We start from the raw sequence: 25,779 nt of genomic DNA, 5'->3' as shown, positions 1-25,779 counted from the left end.
TGGTAGGAGACGACGTCGCGATTATCAAGGAAAAATTGTTGAGTGAATGTGAGTGGTTCTGTATACGGTCACAAGTGGTAGTCGGTTTATCTGACATTCAGTGGGGTACAGTCAATCATGTGGAGGTGCGCGGACGCCGAGTAAACGGACCTTGATATTTGGCATTTTTCGAGCAAATGACTGATTGTACCAACTGAGAGGTGCGACACCATCCCATCACAACTGTCCGAGTCTTAGTCAAGCGCCACTGGTTAGTAGATAGGCCGCACTGAAAACAAAATTACCGTAATATCCCGCATACATATATGTCAAGTCATGCGTTACCGGTCTTTTGCTCTGCATTTTCTCAGACAGACCGCATTTCTGTCAAATAATATGGTTTGTTTCCTATTCTATTCCATTTGTCAGCAGAAACGACGGTCCGAGAGACACACTGGGGATCGAAAGAGATATACTGTGGATTTGGAGTTGAACCTATCAGATGATGACTCTGATGGTGATGGAGATCTTGCGACTCTGAACGCGAGCGGTGCAACGGTAAGTGTTGTTGCTACTTTGTTTTCAATTATGGTGGCACTTCAGACAGCGACAGGTTATGTAGCCACTAGCAGAGCGTTGCTGTTCATTCCTAACTGCACGTTCGGTGGATGCCTTTAGATTCTCATAAAGCATGGCCGAACATTCCTCGGATTGTTCGAAATTCACAACCTTATGTTATGGTATTCCACCTTTCAATCCGCTGTCGTTAGGCGGCTCCATTGATTGTGTACAACTTAGAGAGCTCGAGATACCTAAGTGGTTTAGGCACGAACTCACTGACAGGAAGATCTGTGATTCGAACTTAACCTCGGTATTTCGACTGCTCGTGCCTAGACTTGGGCAACCTGACAGTACCTCAGACTTCGTGCCTTCCTCGGGTGGCATGGCAACTATGTACACAAAGAGCGTTAATTGTTTTACATCATAACTCTGTTACTGTGTATATCCCCGAACATTTCTTTCAGGCTATGGTGGAGGAAAACGAAATAAAAATAGTCGAATCGGTATTGGGTCGTCGAACCACCAAACGAGTTGTGAAGAAGGTAACAACTTTACCCAGTAACAGCAACGGGGATGCATTATCGCCGTCTAATCAGACCGATCACAAAACGCTACCGCTGGATCAGTCGAAAGTACCTAGACTTGGCAACCTGACAGTACCTCAGACTTCGTGCCTTCCTCGGGTGGCATGGCAACTATGTACACAAAGAGCGTTAATTGTTTTACATCATAACTCTGTTACTGTGTATATCCCCGAACATTTCTTTCAGGCTATGGTGGAGGAAAACGAAATAAAAATAGTCGAATCGGTATTGGGTCGTCGAACCACCAAACGAGTTGTGAAGAAGGTAACAACTTTACCCAGTAACAGCAACGGGGATGCATTATCGCCGTCTAATCAGACCGATCACAAAACGCTACCGCTGGATCAGTCGAAAGTAGATGTGGAGGAAGAGGAAGAAGAGGATGTTGAAGAATTCTACCTCAAATACAAAGGCTAGTAAGTCCAGCTTAAAACACATTGCTTGGTCGTTGAGGTCTGGTAGCCAGTTTGGGATGTAAGCATGGGCACAGAACCGAAACACCTATTGATGGCTGGTCATTTGCCTATCCATTCTATCGTAACATTGCGCTGTGCTCGTTTGAACTGGATTATCACTTTAATTACGAGGTTCAGGTACTTATAATGCTGACCAAATGACAAACACCAGGAACAGGGAGTACAACGTTTCTGAAACAGCTTAGCATCCAACTGCACGGTGAGTGATCATCAATCTGTCCTTAATGGGCACTTAGGCCCTATGTCTAGTTCATCTACATCCAACCCAATTTTACGTGTTCAGAGGGAGCTAAACCGTCTTTAAGTTTGTGAGCCTTTCTGATAACGTGCTTACGAGCACGCTATCTTGAATGTGCAAGTTTTTGGCGTGTGAATGACCCAGAACCCTTATGCTCTTTTTTGGTAAGCTCCTATCTTCATTGTGAGTGGCGAGCTCTCGATGAAATAGACGATCCACGCATACGCCCCAAGTTACGCCGTTTTGAAATGAAGCAAGCTCACGCTGTTCAACAGGAGGTGAGTAATATTGTTTGCTTATTTCCTATCCACCTTGTGCCGTATTTCGGACTGTTTCCATTACACCTTCACTCATTCGCATCCGGCTATTCACCCGAACCTAAAAGAGCTCGTGTATTGTTCACACGAAGATTTTCATCCTGGATGATCATCGCAAACCCAACCAGGATTTTCTGTTGAAAAAACTTCTGAGAACTTGGGCTACGTGTGACCCATCATCACTGCGCTCCGTAAGGCTGCAATTTTTCCGAAGTCCAGGTGTTTCTCTTGTTTTCACTTATTGATTGGGTACATTGTCATGGAACGACCCTTCCACTCAGTCTGCGGATAGTCTTAGAGTTAGTTGTTTTTCCCACATCACTTATTGACACTTTCTGGTCTAGACGTTTGTGGTCTATGCTTTTCACGCAATGGTTCCTTTCTCTTCATAGGATGATGACGTCGTTCTTTTCAATCCCGACTATGTCGAAGTGGAACGCGTCCTGGATATGAAAGTCTACAGGAACGGTCAACTAGTTTGCTCTGATCAACTGCGCCAAGAAGTTGAGCGCGAGTCGATTTCCGATCTGGTTGAAATGCGCAGGCAGCGTAAGCGTGAACGTGAACGTAATCGGGCTCGAGCGTTGCGTGAGGCCAAGGCGAAAGCCAAACTTCAGTTGGAAGCGGCTTCATCTAATCAGCCTCCCTCTTCACGGTCCAATGGATTGGCTGAAGAGAGTATCGGGTCTGTCGCCCTGTCTGGTCCAGGGGAACAAAAGGTCTTAGGTGTCTTATCGGAGGCCAGTGTTGCCTCTGTTGACGATGAGAAGGAACAAACACCCTCTCGCGCCTCTTCAGAGGAACGTACAAGTTTACCGGAACCAACGGTATTGCAAAACGAAACCAGCACAAATGCCCCAGATTCTGTGGGTTCCAGTCAACCATCGGACTCGACAATAGTTGGTGACAATGTTCCTTCGGATTTCACTGCCAAAAGTGACGAAGTGACTCTCACAAATGTGACGTCCAGTCCAAACACCACGCTACCCGAGCTAAAGAATGAGGAAGAGGAATGCTCTGAGCAGGGCGATGGTGAAAGGTCGCCCGTCACCGTGACTTATTATCTTGTGAAGTGGCGCTCCCTAGCCTACGAAGATGCTACTTGGGAGCTTGCCCAAGATGTTGACCCGGCTAAAGTGAAAGAATTCATCAAATGGCGCACACCTCCAAAAATTGCCCCTACTGCTCGTGATAGCGACTATAAGGTAAGTTCACTGTTCAATCAGGAGCGTTACTATGGAATTCCACAACTCAGCTTAACCAATGTTTGTAATTGACGTATTTTATACTGAATCAAGCCGTTTGTTTCACCTAAGTAAACGAACCTGGAAGTTTGTTCTAAGCTTATTGGATTCCAAACGCAGTCGTATCAGTGTTCAAGATATTTCGCACTTATACCGAGCTTTTTGTCGAATTTTTCAATTTTCTTCAGATTATTCGACCGGATCCATCAACATGGCGGCCGATAGAAGCCGTCAAGGTATACAAGAACAACAACAAACTTCGTGATTACCAATTGGAAGGCGTTAACTGGCTAACCTATTGCTGGTTCCACCATCGCAACTGCATCTTAGCAGACGAGATGGGTTTAGGAAAAACGGTCCAGAGTGTCGCGTTTCTACTAGAACTTGAGAAAGCCGGTGTTCGTGGTCCGTTTCTTGTGATCGTTCCACTATCCACGGTGGCCAATTGGCAGCGCGAGTTTGAGAACTGGTCAGATTTCAACGTGGTCGTCTATCACGGAAGCAGCATCAGTCGTAATATGATTCAGGAGTACGAGATCTTCTACAAGCGTCGTCCGAATGATACGGCTGTTCGGCATGATGTTTATAAATTTCATGCGTTGGTCACAACGTTTGAAGTTCTCATGACAGACATTGAGTTTTTCGGTCAGGTCCATTGGGCTGCCGCTGTCATTGATGAAGCGCATCGACTGAAGAACAAAAAGTGTAAACTAGGCGAAGGTTTACGCTACCTGGAGCTGGTGAGTCAGTTGCTCGTCAACACGTGTGTATTTCAGTTGAGCTCACATTAACCATAGTTTGTCGCATTTCCCATGCCACATTCGTGATCAGGCATGATCGTCGACCTACATTTACTTCCCTTATACGTGTCATGTTGAACCCAGCTTGATCCAACTGTTTGGTTTGATCGCACTGTTCTATCTTCAGTTTTGCGTACTTTTTGACTGTTCGTCACTCTTCTTCAGTGCCCACTTCCTCCATTCCATACAAGTTCCCTTCCACTTTACCAGAGCTCCGTTGCTCAGGTGTCCCAAAGTACTGCAACGTGTGCCTCTGAATGGCTTACTGGTTGTTCCTAAACTTAAATGTGCTGGTGTCGCAAACTTTGGAGTTGTCTTAAATGATCAACTGAAGTTTGATAGCACCAGTGTAGGACAGATAGGCGTACTCGAATGGGCGTAACCGAATAAAGCTCTGTTAGAAGGCACGCATGAGCGCACTTAGACACTGATCTAGCCTGATTTTGCCATGCCACAGGACCCATCTTTCAGGGTTTATGGTGTCGCATCGCCCCCCTCCAGGGGCAGCTCCTCAGATGAACCTTTTTGTGTGAACGTTTTTGCTCATCCCCAAGGGATAACAATACTGTCCACCCAGTGAGTCCCTCCCCCGAACCGGTTCGCCCCTTTCTCGCGAAATCATTTTTTTTTCATTGCAAGAGTTGTTTACTTAGGAATGTTTTGCGCACGTTCATAAAGGACCGGAAAATTCCATCACAGACCGTCTCCTTATCAAGTCAAATAAAGTGCAGTGACATCATTATTCAAATGTATACTTTGGTGGCCCAGATTAATGGTCCCTCGTCCGACTATGCCCCTGACAAGTGTACGTCCAGTTACCGCCTGTGCTAACAAGACGTGAGGTGTGTATAGGCGCGCGAGCTTGACTATATTTTATTTAACTTTAGCCAAGGTGAAAACAATTTGAACTGTCACCAAGTCAAGTCTCTGATTATCTATATTATGGTGACACGATAGCTTGATTCCGATAAAGGAACTGCAAACCTGCGGTCGGTGACCTGGTGACACTCAACAGGCGGATTTATTTTGTTTAGGTAGTCCGTGTTAGGCCTACCTCTTAAAGTCCTTCTTCAACTGTATGCAGAGTGGCAGCCTTCCATCGAGGTGGGATTTTAAACTGGCAGGCAAGTATGAAAGTCAACCAGTAAACTTAGTTGCATTCGCACTGGTCTTCTCTGAATGGGGACCCACACTAATCACCAAAGACATGGCTTAGTCGGTGCTTAGTGGCTTTCTCGCATTTGATCCATTATTTCTGACGCATAACTACGCCTTCACACTTTTCGCACTGGTAGCTAAATAACCACCCCGAGCCTCTGGCCCCAGTGCACAGTTTTCTACCAATCTATCCTCCAGTGGAAACCACCTGCACGCAGTTTTAGTTCTGTTGCTCGCTAATTCGCTCGCTTAATTCGTTCACTGATCTAGCCTGATTTTGCCATGCCACGGTTGATACCCTAAGCCGGACTGAATTCACACCCTAGTAGAAGTTCCCTGATGATCTCCAGCACCACCTATTTAACTTTAGGGGTGCTTTTTGGGTACTTTTTATGCTCAATCGGAAAATCTCTGGGACATTGTTTCTACATCGCTGCGTTTTCGCTTTTCGTGAGTACACTTTCAGGAAGATAATACCACTTTTCTTTTCATGTGGGTGCCCACTTGATCTCTTAACTAGTTTAGACCTGGAAAGTTTGGCTACTTTAATATCCTTCAATCTTTTGTCAGTTATTGGGCGCTACACAAATGGACCGTCTCATCGCGCTCAATTTGATTTTGGAGTGACCCTATATTTGGGAACGTTCGCAGGAAGGGATGAGCGATCAGTAGGATATCACCAAACTTCATAGCATCAAACTTCCGAGTCACTTTATTTTTTGAAGCGAGTGTATCAACTTAAGTGTGTGATTTGTGCGCGTTAGCTTGTATGGATGTTGTCAGTGAGTTTTCTAGATGAATGGAGTCGCGAAACTGGACAACTATCAAGCTTTCTGATAAACGGTCCAATACAGTCCCAAACAGTCAGACAATATTCTCACATAACATGGGTCACAACAGTGTCGTTCTCCATACTGTTGAATGTTCATTGTCGTATCCACTTTTCGTGATAATTAGGCCTCTAGATCACCTGTTCCTCATTGCTCCTTCCCTTGGGATGTTGTCTTGATAGCTTTACCCGGTTTCTTTAGCAACGGTCATTCTTGAATGTCGTCACTTGATCGGCAACTCGTGTAAGACCTATATATTTCGTGGTCGGTTGACTGGTTTGGTATCGGGCATATGGTTCACAATCAAAGATATTGGATGCTTTTAACCTACGGAAAACGAAGCCAATGAACATAACGTACCATTATTTTCACAGTCAGGTACACGTCAGTGTATGTATGCAAATGAATAGTGTTTCACCCACACAAGGCACAGTTTCTGTTCATAAAAAAACATGACTTCGTGATTTGCCGGTCCGCAATACGCCGAAATTTTCTTTCAGTTCCAACTACAATCACTCAGAATAGTGTTCTCCCAAAGACCTGGTGAATTTTGACGAAACTAAACCAGTGGATGCTACTTTTGCGTAGTGCTGTCTGGAACTGCCGACGGGATCTTGACTGTAATGTGTCTCGCGCGGCGAATTCTCGTTCACATTTACCCCCGACCATTCAAGTTGGTACCAAACGCCCACCCTTCTGGATCTTCCTCAAGGTGGTCGTATGGATCAATACTGTCAACTCCAAATTGGTTCATATTAATCAAAACGAGTCAATTGCTTGGGAGAGTACTTCTTTGTACCTACCACTTTTACCAATTTTCTATTGACAGGGGATGAAATGAGTGTATGGAACATGAAAACGAAGTTCTCTGCTGATACTGGTGTTGACAACAACAGATCCGAGGTTGTGTGAAATGGATAATTTTCAGTCCCTTTTAAAGGATTGGTCAAATACTTCGAATTCACTTCGTACCACAAATTATCGAGTAGGGTAGGGACGCTTTACTTCCCCATCTGTTCATATCTCGTATGCTGTATTTTCCGATTATCTTGACAAGTAACGGGAGTACACCGACTTGACTCACATTCAGACCAACTAGGCTCTTTTTTCGTCACGTTTTCCTGTGTTATTTTACATGACATGCAATGGTCATTGAATCACACGAAAACTAAGAACTTCCGTTCTCCGCATTCGCCTGTCTTTTTTCACCCACACACCTCACGCTTTTCTGTCTTCAGGACCACCGTGTTCTCCTCACTGGCACACCACTTCAGAACAATGTAGAAGAGCTGTTTGGCCTCCTGAATTTTCTTGAACCCGAGAGGTTTAACTGTTCTTCGTCTTTTGTTGCCGAATACGGAGATCTAAAAACAGAGGAGCAAGTCGAGAATCTCAAGACTCTGCTTAAACCGATGATGCTGCGCCGACTGAAGGAGGACGTGGAAAAAAGCCTCGCACCCAAAGAAGAAACGATTGTGGAGGCAAGCTTCCTTTTTTATTTCCTAGTATCCCGGCTTTTGTTCTTGATACCTATATCGCTCTTGTCGGAGTGTACTTATTGTAACGTTATTCGGCCCAAATGGAGACTTACAGAAGCGTCAATGTGGTCGATGTGTGTGGTCCTAAAAACTCAGCATATGTTAACTACTCGGTTCCCAAGATCTCTTTGTGTCGCTGAGCGCACCATCATCGTGAGTGGATACTATCAGTCTATGGGGCTTCCCGACTCAAAGCGATAGTTTTGAACTGATTATTGGTGGTAAAAGACACAAATTGCTTCTCTAAACAAGTGTGAAAGGTATTGTTAGTGGTAGGTAGGCCCTTCAGTGTGGTAACCGTTTCTAACGAAACCTCTGGCAAATTATCCTAACCTGTTCGAAGTCCGTCTGACGGGTATTGTGTCCGGAATGAACCCCCCAGCTTGAATAGAAATTATACAGCGGGTTACAGAGTGGTATTGATTACGAGGGACTCCATCGAGTCTCCAATAATTCTGACGAAGATGAACTTGCGACCAAATCACTTTTCAGTCTAGGAGTTGCCTATCATAGATCCTTAGGAATGATCCCCACACAGGTAGTGGACTACCGAAATACAATCATTTATAAACAAATTTGATTTTACGAGAGACTCATCTGGAACCCAGCTGAATCTCTCGTTTGCGATGTAGTGGACTACTTACGAATTTTTGACGATCGTCTCATTTGACGTGTACCGTAGTCCTCGAGTGTTCGAGCAACTGCTTGCCCAAAACTGTTCGTTTTCTATGCTACTCATGAGTAACACATGCATATATAATCTCACGATCACGCCACCAGGCGTCCTCATTCATTGTAGAAAATCCTTGACATAGCTCAGGTGTATGACAGAACTACTAGCTCATCGCGCAGTTTCATACAGTAGTTCTATTTAGAGATCGTTGTGCCGGCTAGAATGTAGCTTCTCATCATTGTGTCGCTGCAGTCTCCTCTGTTACCAGGAGAGTTCAGCTGGATCTTTCCGATTACCGACGATTTTACATTCCTTTTTACACCGATGCCACAATTACCCTGGCTTCGATGAACTATCTGCGCTCTGCTATCTCCACTCTGACTCAGATTAACCTTAATCTGCTTACTGACTTTCGTCTGTTATTCGTATTCGTTTGTGACTCATCACGACATTCCCCAAGGCCTTATTTGTTGTTTTCGTGCCACCTCATCCCAGGTCGAGTTGACAAATATCCAGAAGAAATATTATCGTGCTATCATGGAACGGAACTTCGCTTTCCTGTGTAAAGGTTCAACATATTCGAACGCGCCGAACTTGATGAACGTCATGATGGAACTTCGCAAGTGCTGCAATCACCCGTTCTTAATAAAAGGTGCTGAGGAAGCCATCCTTGAGGAAATGCGCACGCAAGAGGCAAGTTCCTTCACTTTTTTGGCTGAGAAAATTAGTTAGGGAGAACGGCACTCTATCCACTCCTTAACGGCCTGAGTTGTGTGTTGGTTCGAATTGTTCTCTCGGTGTATAGGCCCATCGTATCCAGTTGCGAGTTAATTTCCTTGGTCTGGAATTCCTTGCCGAAGACCAACTGAATCTAATTTGGTACGTGGTGTTTTCAATGCAGAATTGCGCCTCGAAGAAAAAACACTTCACCGTTGTCTCCACTTTAGCGTCTTGGGCTAATTTCGTCTTTTGTTTCGTAGTACCGACTAACCTGACCCTTTCCTACATGGATATAGAGGAAACATTTCCGCGATGGACTGCAGTATTTTCTGTTTTTCTATAGAGGAAAATGTTGGTAGCTTAGGTAGCGTAGACGTTTGTTGGCTTGTTCGCTGAGGTGGGCAATTTGATTGCACACGCCTCATGATCAATCGAGGTGACATCATCAGTGTGTTATTCGGGAGGGTAGTAGTGCGTAGCCGTGGATTAGTGATTGTGCACACCACTAAGCTCCCTACTGACGCACATTCGGGAGGGTAGTAGTGCGTAGCCGTGGGTTAGTGATTGTGCACACCACTAGGCTCCCTACTGACGCACTGATGTCACCTCCATTGGTGATGAAACGTTTGCAATCAAATTACCCAGCTCAGCGAACAAGCCAGCGACCATATTTTCTGTGTGGTGCTACATGGCGGCGTGCATGTTCACTGTAAACATCGACGGTAATTTGTTGTGTTTCACTCGTAAAGATTCGTTATCCCACCGTCCGACATTAATTGTTCATCTTGCTGATGTTATCGTCACATCTAGCCGGTGCTCCATTGCTCGATCGAAGGGCGTGCACTTTTAACGTCTTGTAAACCAAATCCGGTGCCGGACAATGACTTTAATATGCGCCATCTTTTTCCTTCCTCTTCATATAGATTTCCGATCAACCGGTTTCAGAAGAGTCCACGACATTCCATGCACTTGTCTATGCATCAGGAAAGCTTGTTCTTATCCACAAGCTGCTACCCAAACTCCGAGCTAACGGACACAAAGTCCTCATCTTCTCACAAATGATTAGAGTGCTGGACATTTTGGAAGACTTTTTAATTCATCAACGGTAGGCACCGTTGTTCAGTTTTAATACAATCGTTTCATATGTGATCTGCATTGTATGTTCGCTTTCACTGAATTGCGCCGAATGTTTTCGTATCACATTTCCCGAGTGAATGGATGCATTTACAATTTCCGTTGGTATTTTTCTGTATTGCTCTGAATAATAATATTAAGTTGGAGTTGTTTGACGACTGTACGCGATTCTCTTTGCTCTGTCGCGCTGTTCATATTTGTTCGTCAATTCCACTTCAGATATCCTTTCGAGCGAATTGATGGCCGTATTCATGGTCCCCTGCGGCAGGAGGCAATTGATCGATTTACCGCCGGTCAGTTTTAATCCCTTGGTCTACCTTTATCAAATAATGTGTCATTGTTGGAATTTTGAAATAGCATCTCATCGTTTACTTCCTCTCACTATACACTATACGCCTTTCCCTGTATTTCTACTCATCCTGAAAGATCCGGACAAGTTTGTTTTCCTACTTTGCACCAAAGCCGGTGGGCTCGGTATCAACCTCACGGCTGCAGACGTGGTGATCATCTACGATTCAGATTGGAATCCACAAAACGACCTGCAAGCTCAGGCTCGATGTCATCGTATCGGTCAGCAGAAAATGGTGAAAGTTTACCGGTTGATTACACGGAACACATACGAACGTGAGATGTTCGATCGGGCCTCGTTGAAACTTGGTCTGGACCGCGCAGTCCTCCAATCCATGGGCAGCAAGGAGGCCAGACAGGTTAGTTGTTTTGGATTTATTTCTCGCAAGTTTTCGTCTGATTAGATGCGCGTTGAACGCAATCGACGTTTCCTAGTAAATCGAGCGTTGAATACTTCGTGTTTGGAATGTCTTACTTGTTTTGTCTTGCCCCACACGTGTCGGTACCTGGTAAGATGATTTTTTTATTATTAGGTTTTTTACGACTCAACCGGTAAGGTTGACTAATAAATAACGCCCTTTTAGCGCCTGCCTGCCATACCACTCGAGAGGCGTACGAGGGCTGAGATACGACCAGGTTACTCACGTTCAGACAGGCGCTGTGAGGTGCCGAGACGGGTTTTGAACCACGGATACTCCAGCCAGCAATTTCGCGCGATAACCACTGAGCCATATCTTGTACGGTTGACCAAGTTTTTGTCAATCCTGTAGCCATCCAGAAGTACACTCCTGTTGAACCAGATCCCTTTTACGTAAACTTCCCCCAGTGTGCTAAGTCAATTACCAGTAATTAGGTAATTGGACACTGATTGGTTATATCAACGCAGTGTTCCTTCTTAAGAGCGAACTCAACCAAGAGTGAGCCAATTTTTGATTTATAGAAGTGTTGTCCTTCTGTGTGTGATAGAACGGCTCATGTATTGTGGAAGAATGAGACTAGAATAATCCCATTTGCTTCTCTGTCGGGTTCTCCAGCTGGAGGCTTTGTCGTGCATTTATTCAACAAGAATCGACTGAGTAGGTTCTTCTCGGAGATAATGTATGCTGTGGGCTGTACGACTGTTACTTTGTTTACCCTTACTGAACGGAGCGAATTGCATATTTAACGGATTATTCCTCTAAATAGCGCTAACTTCCTAAACTGAATCACCATATTTCGAACATGTCTGTGGTACTTAACGAAAGCGCATAATCAAATTTTAACCACTGGTGACAATTCCGCTCAGGATAGCAGATATCAAAATATCAGATACCCCCAACTATTCGTTGCCTTAGCCAAGTCAGGCAACAAATGGTCACATGGAAACTCGCATCATGATGTCTTCGTTGTGAAGACAGTTTCCTTCTCTGAAGGGACCTCCCTGGAGAAATCACTAAGTTGGTCTTTTGAATCTGGTCTGCCTGGCAGTGATACCCCCAGAAGACACCATTCATGTTTGGTCCCACCAGTTGTTCTCTCCGGAACGTGATAATCGTAGTTGCACACAGATTCGCGAACCAAACGGCTGAACTCTGCCCTCCGGTTACCCTACACAATAAATATCATTCCAGGACGGAGAGGACTCAGCCTGGTAAATGACTACAATCCCGTTAACTTGGTGACTGCTCGACGGATAATGGCAGTCGCCGGAGCTTTTACAGGTCAAATTCCAGCAGGTGATCGTTGGGACAGCATCCTCAGGGAGGAAGTTTCTAGAAGTGAGTATGCCGGAATGAACGAATGCTAACTGAACGACTGTACGACTCGAGATCAGGTTAAGGTGTACCCTGAGTGGCAGAATCAATCAGCTGTAGCCCAGCGTTCCTCGTTCTCCTACGAAGACTAGCGTTATCTTGTGGTATGGTGTCCAACTACTACTGTGATTTTGTCACATCGTCCATTAAAGGCTGTCTCAGGCTATAGTGTAATCGGAATTGCAAGTGGAAGACTAGGGCAGGTGTTATCCAAGCAAGCACGCCTATATTCTCCTGATCCTGGGGACAAACTTAAATTTTTTCGTTGTTCATTTAATCCGTATATTGTGTATGTCCGCTGTCACTTCCGAATTTCTTGTAAAATGAATACGAGTTGCCATTATCAGCGCAATCTCTTACCTTCTTTCCGTGCTCCTCTTACCTCATCTTGCAGGCTCAAATGAGCAAGAAGGAAATAGAAGAGCTACTGAAAAAAGGCGCTTATGGTGCCTTAATGGATGATGACAAGGCGGGTGAAGATTTTTGTGAGGAGGATATCGACCAGATTCTGCAATCGCGGTCACGCGTTGTTCAGTTGGAGCAGGGCGAAAAGAATTCGACGTTTTCTAAGGTAAGTAGAAACCTAAGTGATAATGCTGTTCCTATACTGTTGGTTTACGAGATTCTTTTCTAACTTATTCTTATCTGTTTTCCCCTCCTAGGCTACGTTTTCTATCTCGGACAACCGTAGTGACATCGAACTGGATGATCCTAATTTCTGGCAGAAATGGGCAAAGAAAGCGGGCGTGGATGAGAATGCGGGGACGGTAAAGGTATTGTTTTTTTCTATCTCCGACCTAGTTTACTGTTTTCATCACTACCAAATGCAACATCGGACGCTGATCCGCTAAACACTGAAGCATACAGCCCTAAGGACATCTGTTCTTATAGTTCCTTTGTTCCGCTGTTGACTGTACTGCTCCCTACACAGCACAACACTTTACATTGGTTACTGTTCAGAAGTGGTAACATTTGGTGTCTTTGCAAACATCTTTCACGATTAGTTTGGCCTCTACACCCACCATTCGGGTTGCAATAATGCCAGTTCAGGAAATTCGTCTTCGCTCCTCCGTCTACCCAGAACACCCACTCTACTCCTCCCCATACGTATACGCAGCAGGTTCTAGTCGGAATATCCTTTGCAACACTCACCCCTAGACAGACTGATCTCCCGACTATCACAGTTTGTGCACATTTTAGATGGGTTTGCAGCATGTTCAGATTTTTCAGATAATTCCACAGAGTTACGATAAGATCGAAACAAAACATTATTGCAAAGCTCTACTTTTCGTGAGCTATAACCTGATAACCGAACACCCCTTGACCCTTTGAAAAAAAAGAAGCCTTTCACAGATGTTGTTCCATACGTTGTGCCTTTATGGTGTAACTGGTTGGTCTGCTAGTCTACCGATGGACAGTGACGGATTTCAGTTGAGATGGCCAATTTTCATTACAAAGGGGGTAATCAGAGGAAGCCACTCTCCAACCTTGCAACAATGACTGGAAGCTGGGAAACTGCACTGAAGCGCTTTGCAGAAGATCATCGATCTGAGATCAGTAGCCTGTTAGGGTTCAGAGTAAGCTACCTATACCACGTTGATATTTTTGGAATATTGAAAACTTTGCTTCAGGTGGATTCTCTGATCCCTGTCTCGGTATGGTTCATACGGATTTCAGTAATAAACCGCTAGCAGCTGCAACCTCCGTAAAATGAATGCTCATTTCAGTTGATGTTCATTTCAGTATGTGCTTGGAATATGTCAGTGCTCCCTACTGATATTGATTCGGTGGGTCTGGCACGATTTCAGCTCATGTGTTCGATGAGCCCCATGTAAGCCACATACCAAAAAATGTAATGCAGCTGAGTGAATGCATTCTTCTTGATGCATAATTTCCAACAGACCAATGATCATGGTGTTTACTTTCTTCAGCAAGTCACCGAGCCGAGGCCTTTCCGTTTTGAATTTCATATGCGGTAAATTCCCTCACAAGCTATTATCATGCGAAAGGGTAATTGCTTCTTTTCATAAGGGGAACTACTCACAAGGTTGCTGAAAACTCTTCAACAGCCCACGACCGGTTTCGCCCTTCTTGGGGCTCATCAGGTAGGCGCAGTCCCCGAGTTTCCCTCAACCTTATGATCTACTTGAACCCAAATTGCACTCTTCGAGAAATACACTTGTGAGTAGTTTCCTTTATGAAAATATACTGGGATATCTCGAATATCGTGCCAACTGAATCATGAGGCAGCCTGTGTGCAGCACATTCAGCTGGAGGACATCATAAACGAGAGATTCAATTGAGTCTCCCGTAAAAACCAAATTGATTTGCAAATGAGTGTATTTCTCGGTAATCGCTTCTCTTTGTTGAAGTATCACTTGGGCAGCCTGTTGCCTAATCTCGGAATCCGGTGCGGGGTATTGAACCAGTCCACCACAACGTCTCCTTGGAAGAACTTTTTTATCTTAGGGGATCGGGTGACCATTGTGTATCATCGGGATACTCTTCTGTCTTCCGGTAGCACTTTGTGCACCCGTTCCGTAGGCTTCAGTGTTGTTTACGACACCCCAACTGATCTAACCCAGCCACAATGATGATGACTAATTCTTTTAATCGATTACCTTGTTTCTTAGGATCTCATTATGAAAACTCCCCGTCAACGCAGACAAACCTCTCGCTATTCTGCACTGTCCGAATCAGCACCCGTGGCTGCAAGCCCCCCTAGTTATGGTACCTCCGAACCAGAGGACAGCGCAACTGCCCAAAGTTCCGCTGACGAAAATACCATTTCCGGTGGTGGCAGTGGTAGTGGTCGAGGACGTTGGCGTCGATGTCGTCGACAAAAGCGTCATTCCAAAATTTCGCGCAATCTAAGCTCCGGGCGTCGTGACAGCGTAGCATCTATGTCTGGTGATTTTCACGGTGTCGACGTCACAGACTCCATGAAAATTGAGCCATTGGACCGAGCTGACTTGTTCCGTGTGGAAAGATGCTTGTTAACATGGCCCTGGGGGCGCTGGGAAAGGGGGTTATCCACGGTTCCCTTTAAACGACAGCTCGAACCAACTGAACTGGCCTACTTCGCCAGTGCAGTGCTGGCTTTTGCCTTCAAGTTTTTGCCACCTGCAGCTGATACACGTATTCGTGCAACGATAGTTGAGTTGACTCGTCCCAAAGTTTGGAATTTTGGCATCATTGAGCTGGCAAAAATCGTAGCCAAGGCAACCAAAAGAGCCAGTCGCGGTTACAGAATTTTGGATCCAGCTCGTGGTGATTCATTCACAAAGGAAGCTTCTGAATGCAACTTGGCTCCCTCCGGTTCTTGTATTTTGGACAACGCAGCAGACTCTCCATCCACAATAGACGCTCCCGCCACTCCTTCCTTGTCACACGGTTGCTTGGCTGAGATTGTAGACAGCGTAACTGCATCGGAGACGGAATTTAAGAGCGAAGAATCGAGGAAAGAACCTCCCGCAGAAGTTGAGGCGCCATTTGAGCAGAAGACCGAGCTGATACCCGAGCGACATTCGCGATCTCCAAGTTGCGCAGATGGTGATTCGGACAAAGAAATGGACAGTGTGCAACCTCTTAGGATCCAGGCGGATGAATGTGTTGATTCTGAGAAGGATGGCAAAGATAACGAGCGTGATGCAGCGGAAAAGATAGTTGATGCTAGTTCTGAGTGTGCCACCACCGCTAAAACACCCAATATCCAGAATGACTCCCCAAAAAGTGAGTGTTTTTTGCGCCCTCTGCTGTCTTTTGAGAAAATGACTTTCGTGAAAATTCGGATATATTGTATTCCATTGGTCACCTCAAGGTTGTCGGTCTTTCGCTTTTTGTTCGCAAACTTTTCAGCCACCTCTCCGAGGGGAGTTTATATCGACTTTTACTCTCCTGTCTTGGTCAACCTGTATTGCAATCGATAGCTTGTTCCATTCGTTTTTCGTGCCTCACTGAATTGCTCTGATATCTCCCATATATTCACTCTTTCCCAGCTGCTTCGTTTGACCCTGACGTGCTTGTATCGTGCGACAGTTTCCGAAAGCACCTACGTCGTCACAGCGTAAGGTTGATGAATCGTGTCGCCTTTCTGTTCTTTCTACAATGTGAAGTTATTGGTGTGGATTCATCTACCGAACTGATGGCCGGTCGGCTTGCCCACACCGATTTTGCCGAACTTGCTGCTAGCCTCCCTCCACTTGAGGGTAAGTCACTTTTACACTAAGCACACTTGATGAGCCAGCTTACCTACATCTCGTGCCGCTGATTTTTCGGTAGGGGTACAGTGAAGTCAATGGATGAATGCCTAGTATTCGAAGCATTCCTCACCCTTAATTAGTACACTTTCTGGTGACAGTCGGGTTCACTCAATATGCCATTCTAAGGGAAGGCCTGCGGTAGCTTCCGTCACTATTTTCATCGTCTTCGAAATATTCCCTGATCCTTCGTGTCAGTAGCGATGTGGAACGCTGCGTGGTTTTTGGACGAGGCAAATCAGTACCCATAGGGGGACTAATCAAAATTCATCACTTACACCGTTTATGCTAAGTACTTCCATATCGAAGACCTCAGTTAAATGATGCCTCGAAACACTCTGACGGTCTCCCTGCATGGTACTGCCAATTTGCAGTTTTCTACCGGACTTGTACTTTATATAACCTATTCTGGTCATTTTGCACACTATCCATTGATCGCCGAACAGCGGCAACAAATGCTCTAAAAACGTACTATTAATCACCTAATGCTACTCCAAATCATGATAGTTTCATCTGCTACATCAGCACACCATGGTGAAACGATTGGCTCAGATGATTGTTGATCAAGTCTAGGTAATGGAACGGATTTCAGATGCACAAACAATTAATTGGTTGCTTCCATCCCGGAATTAGATAGCTTTTTTTCTGGCTTCCCATGGTGTGAGCGTAGCAGTTCACCTTGTCCTCTGAGCACCAGCTGTGATCCTTTACTTGTTTTAAAAGGACCAAGTAGTTAGAGCACGAATTTACTGACTGGAAGGTCCGTGGTTCGAACCCAACCTCTGCCTCTCGACTTCCCCTGTCTAGACTTGGGCGACCTGGCAGTACCCCAGTCCCCGTGCCTCCGTGTGGCATGGCAGCTAGACACCGAAAGGATGCTACAGCTGGACGGTTTTTTTTTCAATTAGAGTGTTCTGATTTTTTTTTGTGGTAACTGGATAATCCCATAACCTTCACGGCCATCTTGGTAAACTAACTCTGGCCTTTGTTAGGCATTATTGTGGTAGTAGAGACCTGACAAGCTCAGAGTTAATAGTTTTTTAGAGTTTTTAGAAATTCAGCTAACTTACCTTGTAATCCTATTCATTCCTACAGTCTCTCTTGATTAGTAACACTATCTGTCCAACTGAAATGTTTTCATGTAACACTGCTCTTTCAGCCATCGACTCTGAGCTGCCGACCGCATGGTGGGATTCCTGTTGCGATAAATGCCTATTGTTAGGTATTTTGAAACATGGATGGGAAAAGTATACGTTAATGCGCTTGGATCCAGATTTGTGTTTCTACTCTCGAGCTATGACCCGGTTGAATGAGCTAGAAGCCGCAGAAGCCACGAACACTGATGTAAAGTAAGTTTGATTCATTCAGTCAAACGGAAATCATGACGAATTATTGTAGGCCCATTATTATTTTACCCAACTTGATAGGTTGGCCAGTTACTAATGTGCTGTTTATTGGGATCATTTTGTTTATATTTTCTCAATATTTTTCATTGATTATATTGCTTATAATTATTTCAACTATTACTTATTATTGTTTATATATTTCCATTACTAATCTGTTACAAAACACATGTTCTCAATCTAAGCGCCCCCTTTTTAGATATCTGTTCACTCACTCCCCCTTTCATCTCGACTATTATTTATTATTATTTATATATCTCCATTACTACTTTGTTACAAAACACACGTCCTCAATGTAAGCATCCACTTTTTATGTATCTATTCACTCACCCCCCCCCCTTTCTTCTCGTTGGTGCACAGTAGTTTGAATTTCATTCCGTTTCTCTCACAGGATGGAGGTAGACAAATCGAAAACGTCACCCTCGTTACCCTCTCCTGCACTAGTCGAAAAGGTTCAATCTCTAGCCGAGATGGCTCCCCACAAATCGGACGATGAGGCAACTTCTGAAGCTAGACTGGATGAGGATACATGTAAAGAGTCGGAAGGTACAAAGGCAGTTAAACCGGAGGATGGGCTCGCATCCGACGAACTGGAAGAGAACAAAGCGAAAGCGAAATTCCATTTGACACCACCCGGGAGTCCAGCGGACGATTGTGTCGACGAGCAGTCTAAGGTTACTAAAGAGGATGAAGAAGATGAGGATGCGGCTGTTGGAGCTTCTTCCGAGGCTTTGCTCACCGCCCTCCCCTTCCCTGCAGTAGCCGATCTTAACAGTCGTGCGCGAAAATTGGTGTCGTTCTTTGTACGAATCAAGAACCAATTGGAGTTTGACACCTATAGGGTATGTTTCCGATTGGCTTGAAGCAACACGCTGGTCAATACAGCTGTGAGGCCCCACTAGTTTATCTGCCTATACTGGTGGTTGAACAGGATTTCATGGCGCTGCGTTTTTTATACCGTAGTTCAGATTCTTCTTTTCGTTGCATCTCGTCAGGCACCACTGCCATAAGAGATACTAAGCAAAGAAAGCAATCGGAACTATCAGAAGAAATTGGTTGTCCTTCAGTGCCTCACTGACGACTCCAGATTCCCCACAGCCGACGTGTCGCTTTCATCGAAAAGAAGCGCTTCAGAGGAAAATAAAGTTTTAATTTTGATAGTTCGTTGACATGCGCGTTGTTTCCTGATCCTTTACTATTCACACAGGGTGGACGGAACAACTGTGGTCTAAATCGGCATAGATTGTTTCAGTCCGCTTTCAGTGATCTAAGCCGGCGTTCCCAATATCAGATTGGGCAGATTGTAAACCTGAGGGCGTCCTCCGGAGATCATTTTTCATGTGATGGAGTCATTCTAACCACTCTGGATAAGTTTCTCCCTGGAAACCATATTGAAACGGACTCTTGTGACAAAACATCGTAACATCTTAATAACAGTGTATGATTGAGATTAGTAACATCATTTTTGTGGTCGGTTTCAAGCAAATGAATACACCGCAGGCTAGATTTTTTCGGAAGATTTCCCTTATTTTGGTATGTACAGTTTTGCAAGCCCGTTTATCCTCCGTCAGCCCCATTTCAGTAAACTAATTGGTCATATTTTAATATTCAGTCTGAGTGAAGCGAAAGCGTTAACCGTGAGTCAATCAACGCATTGATTGTGGCTTTGTGAAACCAGGGGTTTTGTCGCCCGTTTCTTACAACTGCTTTCTTTCATTTCTGAAAACTACCGTACTCATGGTCTCGAGACTACTCATAAGGTCGCTAAAAACTCAAGACAGCCAGTCGGTTTCTTAGGATTTATCAAATATACCTATTCCCAAAATCTCCAAGCTTACCTATTTTTGTTTCCACGTTCGATGGAAACATCTGTTTTTCACCTTGATATTGCCGAGCTTCAATTATCTTTTGTCTTAATTAACGGTAAAAACTATGCTACACACCATGACACACGAATAGCTCAGGTTGCAGGTGTACATTTTTACCCCTAGTTTTTGTTGGATTAGTGTTCACTCACCTATTGAAATTGTTTTTTCTCTAGCAACTGCCGACCGATGAGGAGGAAGAATCACCCACACAAACGCCGAATATTCGACTGATGGAAAATAGGACGATGTACGTCCGTCTGCTTTTCTTTTGATCCTATTTTGGAAAGTTAGTAGGCCGGTGTGGGTCTTGTGATCTGCACCCAATCCCCTACTCTATGTAGTAAGGTTTTCCTGGGTTATTTTTTGATAGGCGTTGGCTCATGCACTAACAGCACTAACGGATCCAAGAGAGTGCTTACATAGCTCTAGATAGCTCAGTGGTTAAGGCACGAACTTAGTGACCGGAAGACCCGTGGTTCGAACTCACCCTCTGCATCTCGACTGCTTTTGTCTTGGCTTGGGCGGCCTGGCATTATCTCGGAACTTGTGCTTCCTCCGAGTAGCATGATAGCCAGGAGCCCTCGGGATTATACAGCTGAACGATTATTATTATTATTATTATTATTATTATTATTATTATTATTATTAATTGTTATTATTGGAATTGTTTCAGCACAGTTTAACAGCCCATCACGTATTTCGTAATCCTGATAGCTTTCAACCATGTTCCATTGGCACACTGGTTTCGGCTTCTGCAGTTTCGATCACCGAAAAGTGGGAAGGGATGCATTATGCAACCAAGCATCGGAGGCGATGGCGTATTCAGTTAGTTTTGGAAATGGGAAGCTACGCAGTGAAGGCGATAACTTTGATGCATGAGCGTCACTGACTGCGAGAGTGGGCATTTTCTGAAGTGGTCAGCCATTTGTGAGTTGAGTCCCGGAGTCCCAATCTGGTGAGACGGCAGTTATAGACCCGTCTCAGTTTACTGGTTAGTATTTTCATACTTTGTTGCCGGGTCATATACTGTCCACCTCTCAGTGGCTTCCACTCAATAGGGCTGGGTGAAAAGAGCTCTGCGAGCCAGACGGTTTTCTCGGATGCGGTCTACATATCGTAAGCAGTGCAACCTATGAAGCATGAGTAATTAGTCTATGGTGGAAGATTTCCTTCTTTCTAGGGCCATCTGGCGTACTTCTGCATCGGTAATCCGATATTCTCACCAGAACCGACCAATGCTTTTGAGATACCAATTGTCAAACGTTGACAACTTTTGAATGTCCTCCGCACGTAGAGGCAACGTTTCTGATCCATAAAGCTTGTATTTCGCAGTATAAACTCTACCCCTGACAGACAAACTGACGTCACAACGTTACCATAAGTGTCGGAGGTTGGCACAAACTGTCCTGCCCTTCCTGATTCGAGAAGCAATCTATCTACTCAGGATTCCTGTTCGATATACTTGCATAACGCTGACTGGATTTCCGTTTAACCCTTGATTTCTAGAAAATGGACTCGTCGTGAAGAAGCCGACTTTTACCGGGTTGTGTCAAGTTTCGGAGTTGAATTCACCCAGATCCCCTTGTCCGACTCGGATAACCCTGAAGGCGCGGTACCACCACCCGTGAAGCGCCGATACAACTGGTACAACTTCCGGCAACTAGCCAACATCACACGCAAAAATGACGATGCTCTCACGGAATATTTCCAAGCCTTCTATCGAATGTGTCAACGTGTGTGCAAGAAGGTGCCCACAGGTATGTGTGACAAAATGTACAATTTTGATGACTGTTCTGCAGTTCTAGGAAACAACAACGTCCATTTCAATTGTTCCAAGTTTACGCATGTTTTCGTTTATTACCATCTAGTTTGTTCATTTCTCTGACCAAGTGCCACAATAAGGAAAGGTTGTTGTAACGGGAAAAGTATACGGCCCCGGAAGATTTTCTAATTAGTGCTCAAATTTCTTGTTATTGTGACAAAAAGACGTAACCAATGTCACTTCAGCTTTTTCTGAGAATGAGTTAAACGTCATCGGTGGTCACACTGTTGCAATACCTTGGAAGTCACAGGGTGGTGCCTTGGTGGATAAGTCGTCCACGTCTAATAGAATTTCGTCACCTGCTTAAATGGAATTATGGTGTTGGTGCAAAAGTGGCCAGTTTTGAACGGTTCAGATTAGAAAATCCTTAATTCTACATCCTGACCACCAGTGCATCCGAATGTTGATCTAATTTCGCAGCTCAGACAGGCGTGGAAAAAAGTAGATATTACAAGTAGCTGCTCGATGGGGCACCAACAAAAATGCAGTGGTAAATGTGGTGTATGATTGCATGGACGTTGTCTATGCATTCGGCAATTCAAAGCGTTCTGATCAGCGGAGCGTTTTTGAGAGAGCACTCAAGGCAGTTGATTGTACAAAAGTTAGGTACATAGCGAACCACTTCACGGCTACTACCCCCTAGCTTGTTCAAACAGCCTTCCTCCACTTGTGTGCCCGTTCCTTCATTCATCTAGAATTCGTTGCACCCATGTCGACTGCGGCGACCACTACCACTTACGGTTCAAGTCCGCTGGGGTCTGAGGTTCCTGTGGCTCCCATATCTGAAGAACGGGCTACCCGTTGCCTATCCAGAATCGACCTGCTTGCTCGTATTCGGAATGACATTCTTCCTCTTCCACATCTAAAGGATCGCTTGAAGATATGTCAGCGCAGCTCTGAAATTCCAAGTTGGTGGATTCCTGGAAAACATGATGGTGAACTAATGCGTGCAGTGGCTAAGTAAGTTGTCTATTTCTATCGTCTGATCTCATACGTTCGCGCTACCCCTCCCTTCTCTCCGTTCGCTAAATTTCTCATTATCACGCGGCATACTTTTCTCGCTCGACTGCTGTTCCACCTAAATCGTGACTGTCCTTGGATGCTGGTCGTTCATTTCAGTTCTGCGCATTACCTATAGTTTAGTCACCTAATATTACCAGCCTACTGAAGGGGAAACATGTTGAATTCCATTACCGGCCCATGTACTACTTAGGTTTTTTCACTGGTGAGTTGCTTGCCTGCTCCAATTTTGAATTGAAGACTCGGAATAATGGTATGTGATGTTTACTGTCTTAATAAACTCACTTGCGACCTAGCAGCTGAAGGACCAACATCTGGGAGGCGATCTTACGTGGCACTATTATTTCATGCGGTTGGTAAGTGTTGCTTAACTTGATTGGATGTCACAAGGGAAAGGATGGTTTTGGCATCGAAGTTGTTACTGAGTTGGGGCACGATCTTGTGGCCTAAAAGGTAAGTGGTTCTCTTTAGCTGCCAGCCTTCGTGTTCGGTTTCATTAGGACTGCGCAGGACCCGGTAACGTACATCGTTCCGCTCTTGTTGCGCAAACCGAACCCGGGACTTCTGGTCTACAGTCATACGATTCTGATCAACACCAGATGCCGGGACTAGTATTCACAGAAAGTAATGATCAAAAGCTCGTATCTAGTCGTATCCATCACTGTTTTTACCATGCCCGACCGATAAAATAGGTGAGATTCTAACATTCCCCTACTGGTATATTCGTGCTCTCTGGATGAATTTGACTAAGAGCACTCGGTGCTTGTTTTTGTGATGAAACATACGGAGCGACTTCGATTTAGAGTACCCAGTTTAGAGGCATCTTTCCACATCGTCAGCTAACACTAGTGAAGCTCAATATTCTGACCTGCATCAGTTAGGACTTTGCACACGGTTGAATTACCATGCACTGTTTATCGTCGAGTCCTTAGCCGTACATGTGATTTTCAACTATCGATATTTCCAAATAAACTTCCCTGCTCAGCTTTAAAATAGCACTGAGTTTTTTGTAATGTACTACTCATAAACGAGAGATTCAGCTGGATTCCAGGTGAATCTCTCGAAAGAACTAAATTAGTTTGCAGATGAGTGTATATTCGCTAAGCACTGAGTTTTCTTCGTCTAGCTTCAACTCATGGTGACCGCGTCCTAACCTCATGATATAAGGTTAATCATTGATTAGTTCTCTGAATTCAATAATGACTATATAATCGGATCCCGAAAGACTAAGTCGCATGGCGAGATGACCCAAGTGGTTAGGGCGCCAATTTACTGACCGGAAGGTCCGTCGTCAGAAGGGTCATTAGACATCGCGAGCGACCTGGGTTTGAATTGTGACCCACTATTTTAATGATGTGCTTGAATCCCAAAAGACTCAGCTGCGCGAGCACCCCCTCTGTTTGGATGCAGAAGGACAGAGCAGGATTGTATTAGTAGCAGCTTCACAAGGTGAATGCCGACGTGTGTGCTTGTCGTCCCATGGAAGAAAACAGCCTCTGCATCTGCCTGCCTCAGGCATTCATACCGCTCATTTGATCTGGCGATGTCCACTATTTTTACTAAATCAAACGGAGGCAAGTGGACTAGAGCGTCTTCATTACACCCAACCCACCGTCCACTAAGCTTTGTTCACTGTTCAAGCACCGCTTCCACCCGACTTCTTCTAACACTTGAATGATGGCGCTTGGTCCTAACGTCGTGTTATGAAATACGATGGGATTTTATTGGTTAACCTCGCTTCGATCGGATGTTCGAATTAAGCTGGATGTATCAAGTAACGTGTGAAGTTTGATTAAATGTAGATCGAGATTGAGATGTTTATGCATTTGTCTTTTAATTAGACAATGTAGATTTTAGATGGTTTGTAAACTTCTAATAAAACCCTTTACCATAGAAAAAGTCACTTTGAATATGCCGGCATTATGAATTACATTGGGATTTTTCACGTTGCTGGTAGCCAACCCGGTATGCGGAGTCTCAAAAATACGACTGGCATTAACAAACAGGCTGGTAATGACAAATCTAAGTAACCTTCGGACAGTCGTTCTTTTATCCGTATGCAGTTCGCTTAATATAGTCTCTCCATCTTTAAACTAATCCGTATGTTCTCATCCTCACCTGCTTTCTAGACACGGACTCGCGCGTACAGACCTGAATATTCTCTCTGATCCGGAGTTCAGTTTTTCTCGCATACTCACTTTAATCCGGGAACGATTGTCTCGTGACTCCGCAGTTACAGAGTACACTGGAGATCTGGCTGCTAATACCACTCGTCCAAACCTCGTTGCAGCAGCCGCCGCTGCAGCGAAAGCCGTCGTAGCTGAACTGGAAAATGAGGATAAGCCTATGGTGACTAACGACTCTTCGTCAGTTGTCACACAGTCGGATGTGAAGTCAGAAGCCGCTCTTATGGAAGTAGACAATTCGGCGGCTTCTACTGGCTCAAATGATCTGAAAAAGTCGGATTCCGACGTCATTGTGAATGAAGACAAGACAGCTCAGTCCGTCGAAGATGGAACGGTGAATGATTCCTCCTCATCTGCCAGTCCGAAAAACACACAAAGTGTAGGGAAAGCCGAAGCACTACCCAATACAGCTGAGGAAAACTTTACTCAGGACCTAACCACAGGTGAACCTTATGACTGTCCTTTAGTGTTAGCATGANTACCCAATACGCTGAGGAAAACTCTACGCAGGACCTAACCACAGGTGAACCTTATGACTGTCCTTTAGTGTTAGCATGAAACCACCTTTGACTAGAGTACATCCTCATTGCAACAGGACCATCCCCCTTGGGAAAATTACAGAATAACGAATCCCATTCAGCAACAAGCCCTATCTTCAATCTATTACTAAAATCTACTGTTGGATATGTTATATGCATAGCTTACCACGTAACAATAGATAAAAGCAATTCTCAGTACTTAGGGGCGTCTATCACTTTGACTCTTCTCACACGACTCAGGTCATGATTGTTCCTGTTTTGTCCTGTGATTGGTCGAAGATCTTTAAAA

At 44.7% G+C, this 25,779-nt stretch overlaps 2 protein-coding genes across 2 annotated transcripts in view; one reads left to right on the top strand and one right to left on the bottom strand.

Moving 5' to 3' along the window:
* T265_04371 (hypothetical protein) overlaps positions 1–924 on the bottom strand; it is a gene marked incomplete at both ends in the record, with an annotated part of 20,802 nt that extends 19,878 nt beyond the window's left edge. Inside the window, one exon of the mRNA XM_009169092.1 lies at positions 817–924. Within this exon, the coding sequence (XP_009167356.1) occupies positions 817–924 (108 nt within the window). The remainder of the gene's footprint in view (positions 1–816) is intronic.
* T265_04372 (hypothetical protein) overlaps positions 1–25,779 on the top strand; it is a gene marked incomplete at both ends in the record, with an annotated part of 45,374 nt that overhangs the window by 11,301 nt on the left and 8,294 nt on the right. Inside the window, 20 exons of the mRNA XM_009169093.1 lie at positions 409–537; positions 1,005–1,540; positions 1,960–2,116; positions 2,548–3,360; positions 3,588–4,139; positions 7,426–7,878; positions 10,042–10,223; positions 10,472–10,545; positions 10,679–10,959; positions 12,301–12,357; positions 12,788–13,006; positions 13,056–13,166; positions 15,027–16,125; positions 16,392–16,601; positions 17,812–18,001; positions 18,447–18,897; positions 20,097–20,170; positions 21,430–21,680; positions 22,441–22,705; positions 24,895–25,394. Of these exons, the coding sequence (XP_009167357.1) occupies positions 409–537; positions 1,005–1,540; positions 1,960–2,116; positions 2,548–3,360; positions 3,588–4,139; positions 7,426–7,878; positions 10,042–10,223; positions 10,472–10,545; positions 10,679–10,959; positions 12,301–12,357; positions 12,788–13,006; positions 13,056–13,166; positions 15,027–16,125; positions 16,392–16,601; positions 17,812–18,001; positions 18,447–18,897; positions 20,097–20,170; positions 21,430–21,680; positions 22,441–22,705; positions 24,895–25,394 (6,604 nt within the window). The remainder of the gene's footprint in view (positions 1–408; positions 538–1,004; positions 1,541–1,959; positions 2,117–2,547; positions 3,361–3,587; positions 4,140–7,425; positions 7,879–10,041; positions 10,224–10,471; positions 10,546–10,678; positions 10,960–12,300; positions 12,358–12,787; positions 13,007–13,055; positions 13,167–15,026; positions 16,126–16,391; positions 16,602–17,811; positions 18,002–18,446; positions 18,898–20,096; positions 20,171–21,429; positions 21,681–22,440; positions 22,706–24,894; positions 25,395–25,779) is intronic.

This window comes from Opisthorchis viverrini, assembly GCF_000715545.1.
Source record: "Opisthorchis viverrini unplaced genomic scaffold opera_v5_71, whole genome shotgun sequence".
NCBI lineage: Eukaryota > Metazoa > Platyhelminthes > Trematoda > Opisthorchiida > Opisthorchiidae > Opisthorchis > Opisthorchis viverrini.
The sequence above is the reverse complement of the archived record's forward strand: the minus strand, read 5'-3'. Positions and strand labels throughout refer to the sequence as shown.